The 4651-nt window shown below is 52.7% G+C and overlaps 1 protein-coding gene across 7 annotated transcripts in view; it reads right to left on the bottom strand.

The window, feature by feature from the left end:
• MVB12B (multivesicular body subunit 12B) overlaps positions 1-4651 on the bottom strand; it is a 69680-nt gene that overhangs the window by 34334 nt on the left and 30695 nt on the right. For all 7 annotated transcript variants that reach the window (XM_035903005.1, XM_035903014.1, XM_035902994.1 and 4 more), the window contains one exon: positions 2531-2628. In XM_035903005.1, the coding sequence (XP_035758898.1) occupies positions 2531-2628 (98 nt within the window). The remainder of the gene's footprint in view (positions 1-2530; positions 2629-4651) is intronic.

The raw sequence follows: 4651 nt of genomic DNA, 5'->3' as shown, positions 1-4651 counted from the left end.
CGGGCCCTGCAGCAGCCAGGACCCCACCGCGGCAAACCATATCCCGGCAGAGCAATTAGGGACGACAGTGGAAGCACGTTAATAAATTTCCCGTTGCCATGGCACTGCAGCGAGGCACTCGTGTTGCGGAGCAGATAAAACAGACTGGCTGCAAACTGCACCGACGTAACAGGAAACTTCGGAATGGTTTCCACAGCGCGTCTGGGGGCTAATCTACCTCAGCAATGTTTAAGCACGCAAAGGGAATTGTCACAGCACCTCATCACAGCTGCTGAAAAGGCAGCAGTGGTCAGGAGTTACGCATGACGATCCCTGCCAATGCACAGGACGTTTCATATGACAAGAGCCTTTCTTCAGACACGATTCGCAGCTGCAATAGCCATTACAGCACACGTATGCACAACAACTCCTATAACAACGTGTCTGGAGGAGAATGTGCAGCCGGGGGGGGAAGAGTTATACGCTCTGACTGAAACGTGTTCGTGCAAACGTGGAGGGCTAGCGCCATGCCCGGTTTTGCAGGCCTGTCTTCTGCTTTGCCTGTAATTACCTGGTAAAGTATTCAGGCTCTTTGCAAAATAGGTCACCCTCCCAGGCTGCACCGCAAGCAGAGGCAGCCCACGGGAAGTCCTCGAGCAGGGTCACGGCTCAGTAACGCTCCTGCAGAGCTGCTGCCCTCCTCTTTGCACATTCCAAGCTTTCTCAGGAGCGAAAGCGCAGCTTTCCCTCCTCCACGCAGGGCTGTCTCACGTGAGCACCAGAACCTGCCTTCCCTTGCATTTCTACATCTATTAGGGCAAGAGAGTAACAAGAAAAACGAGTACTGACAAGAATTATGCAATTGTTATATTCCATCTATTTAGGAACCTGAAGCTGCAGTTTCAGTTGGAGATTACCTTTTAAATAACCCTTTGATTATGGTACATGAATTAATGCCATGTTCCCATGTTGGAAGTGTCACTCACTATTAATAGCAAGAACCTATGAATGGCACATTTTTGCCATCTTCCCTTCCCTGATTATGCACAAGCACTGCCTATTGCACAGCCCACCGAATCCACTGCTGCTTTTTCTGGGTTTCCAAACGGTCCTGACACGCTCCTTCAGCCAGCTGAAGGGACTGTACCTTTCACCAGGTTCCAACAGAGTCAGGTTTAAAGCCAGTATTTTTCTCCTCTTGCGACAATGCCGTAACAAAGAGGAAACAGTGGCTAAGCGTGATGCTACCATGCCTGTCACAGCATTTGTTCAGGTGTAATATTACTCAACCCCCCCCAAGTCCTAAGGAAAACACTCCTCCACCCCAGCACAACTTCGCTGAAGCGCAGAGCGCGAGCTCGCCCCGTAAGAGAAGAGGCAGGGGAGATGCACTGCTGTGCCACAGCTGCGCCCAGCTTTTCTCTTTAGTTCGCAGAACCCAAAGTCCTTTTGCTGTGCTTCACAAATAGCTTCCAGGCCACACAGCGCTCGGCACATCCAGGAGTGACGGACTCCACGAGGCACAATTCTGTAAAGCACCCCTGCCTCTCGCTCCCAGAGGCATTTCTTCCTGGGCCCTGAGAACCAGGCTGCGTTCCTTTTTAGCTCACTCCTCCTTCAAAAAGCACGCACTTAGAGGCAGGGCCTCCTCCAGCGGAGCAGAGCTGCCAGGGACAGTTCGCCGGGACCCCAGCTCCAAACCAAACCCACCGCGTGGTCCTGAAGCACAGTACCGAGTAACTGTGCCTGCATGGGTGAAGGAACGGGCTTGAGCCTCACCAGCCTATTTAAATACACATTTTCCCTGCAGACTGGTACTAGTTAAAAATAAAAACCAGCTAAATTATTCAAAGGTAGGTTTTTTCCACAGTGACATCTGGAAACTATCGCTAGCTCTAGCACTTGTATACTAGCCTGGAATGGTGAACAGGGAGAAAGCTGCAGCTCCAGAGACCAAGGGTGCATGTGCAAGTGCATGCCGCTTAAAAATAATGCAGAACCCCTCCATATCCTAACATCTCGCTTCAAATTTGCCCTAATACTGGGGAAACAAATCTATGCAACGCCAGTATTCAGAATACAGCAATGGGACAGACTAAAGATCTCATCTGGTTTTAATGCGTATGTTGAGCATAGCAAAGAACAGCGTGTACGAAACTCATCCTTGTTAGGCAGGACAAGGCTTCCTGCGGAACAGGCAGAGATGTCGTCTCAAGGCTCACCCGTGGAGATCATGAGACAGATGAGGAGCAAAGTTTGTGTCAGTGTTGCCTTCCATCAGAGCTCTGCCCTAGCACCTCTGCAGGCAGCAGCATCCCTCCCCGAGGGCTGTGATCCCCCCAGTGGTCAGTAACGTTTGCTGCCCATAACATGCATGCCTATGCATTTTCTGGGGTCTCTGCACCCCTTCTGCTCTTGACACTTCCGTGGTGCTGAGGAAAAGCTTCACGGGTACCACACGCCTGGCTGTTGGCGCGAGCAGGGCTGCTTTGCTTGGCTACACTTCTGATTACACAGAAGAGCAGAGAAACCATCGCGTGCGTCAGCTTACCTGATATGGCATACAAATTCGAGTGCTGGTGCTCCAAGTCCAGGCGAGTGCTGTGATTTTTCCCTCGAAAGCTGGCAGGCAGTGTCAGCGAGATGTGCCTAAGGAAGAGAGATGGGAAATGGAGATGGCGTTACTACAGAGCCCACGATACTGCTGCCACCAGCCCGCTCTCGCCTGACGAGTCCGGTCAGGTTAAGCAGCAAACGTCAACTTGAACATTGCTTGTAAAAGCTGGAGCGGGCCCCAAATACCCGAAGGAGACAGAGGTTCAGCCGTTACAGCCAGGGGTGGCTCAGCTGCTTTGCCTGCTCCTCAGTCCAGCCGTGAGCGAGACAGTCTGCACCCTGGCGCAAGCCCCTCCGCCCCGCTGCACGCCAGACTCTGCCAACAACCGAAGCGCTGCAGAGGCAGCCATCCGCCCTCCACCCGCACGCGGCAGCGCCTCGCGAGCCGGCACCAGGGACAGCCTGCGTGGTGGCTGGTGAGTACGACCCCCCCTCTGCAAACCCAAGTCTCAACAACCAGGCATCAGGAGTGTGCCCGAGCACCCTGTGGGACTCAACCGCGTTTCCTTCAAGGCAGAAAGTGCTAACAGCCAGTGTTTTGGATTTATCCGTGCCAAAAAATTGTGAGTACGTGCATAAATAACATCTTTGAAACTCTCTCGATGACTAAGACCTGCTCCAAACCTACCCAGAGCCTGCTGCACGCTCCCGTGCTCCCCGAGGCAGGGGCTGATGCACACGCCGAGCTCGCCTACACCAGCCCGAGAAAAGGGAAGCCAAACTTCGCTCGTCACCTCTCTAGCTGCAGCAGTGCACGCCACCCGCCCTCCCAACAACGCTCTGCCCACCATTCCCGCAGCAGAGCAGCATTTTTACATCTGCCATTAAACCTTCCTATAAATAGGAAAAAACAGAGCTCATGGAAGTGAAGTTGCAACTATTTTCAGCGGCTCAGAGCTTATTAAAAGCAAAGCCCAGCACACGGCAAGCCTGGACATGGGCTACAAGAGGAGGTGGGTGACCTTCCCAGGAACACGCAGCGTGGGAGGGCGGGATGCGACACCCAGCGAGCCCCGCTCTCGTCAGGCCCTAGGGCTGGAGGGGGGGCTGCACACAGAGCCGATGGACCCCGGAGCTGCTCGGCACCGGCCTCTGGCACGGAGGAGGGACCCGACACAGCCCCGTGGGGCTGCTCACCGCGTCGGGCACGGCTCTGCCTCTGCCCTCCCAGTGCCCCCCGCCAGCCACGGAGCTCCTCGGAGAAGCCTGCCATGAGAAGAGACTTTATGCTGGTAACCGTTATCGATAGCCCACAGATTTCTATGCTTTCATGAGCGATTCGGGTTTTTCCCTTTTAATTCAAATCTGTATTTTTCTAATGCCGATCCCAGGTCCGTGTGAATTTTTATAAAGTGTTATCATTAATCTTCTGGACCCTGTTGCCATACGCAGTGAAGATGCTCCCTCTTCACAGAGAGGCTTAGCGTAGCACGAGAGCAGAGGCCGCAGCTACCAGTTCACAGGGGCAGGAGCTACTGGACACGGCCTCGCCCCCTGCCAGAAAAACCAGGCGGCCCTCGCGGCCTCACGCAAGCGCCCTACCTGCGAGGAAGGGCCCTGCGTATCCTCCAGCAGAGCATCACATCCACGCTCTTAGCTAGCAGGTTTTCTCTATTGAGCAAATCATCTGGAAATTATCTGCCTTCACAAACAGGACACATTTTGTGAAGGACTATGTATTTTTAGACCTTGATGCAGCTGATGGTGAACAGCACGGATAAAATAAGAAAAAGCAAACATCAGTTTGAGCTTGCTTGTGCTTCCCAAAGCTATTGCTAACCAAAAAAAGATGGTGTGAAAATAGTTTCAGATTTGGCCAACGGTTTGCTGTTTCAAACACGATCCATATGAGAGCCTGCGAGCAGAGGCAGGGTTGTCATGAACACACTTTAAAACAGAAGACCACTGCCTGTAGGCATTACACGCTTTTCATTTGTTTTTTAATAGCAGTATCCAAAAATACTTTTTGAGGCACCAAAGCAGCTAACAGAAAGACTTTTGAATTTCTCTTGCTTGTACAGGGGGGCTGCTTTCTTCATCCCAACCAGAACAGCAG

This window comes from Egretta garzetta, unplaced genomic scaffold, assembly GCF_000687185.1.
Source record: "Egretta garzetta isolate BGI_Z169 unplaced genomic scaffold, ASM68718v1 scaffold341, whole genome shotgun sequence".
Classification (NCBI taxonomy): Eukaryota; Metazoa; Chordata; class Aves; order Pelecaniformes; family Ardeidae; genus Egretta; species Egretta garzetta.
This window is presented reverse-complemented; position numbering and strand designations above follow the sequence as displayed.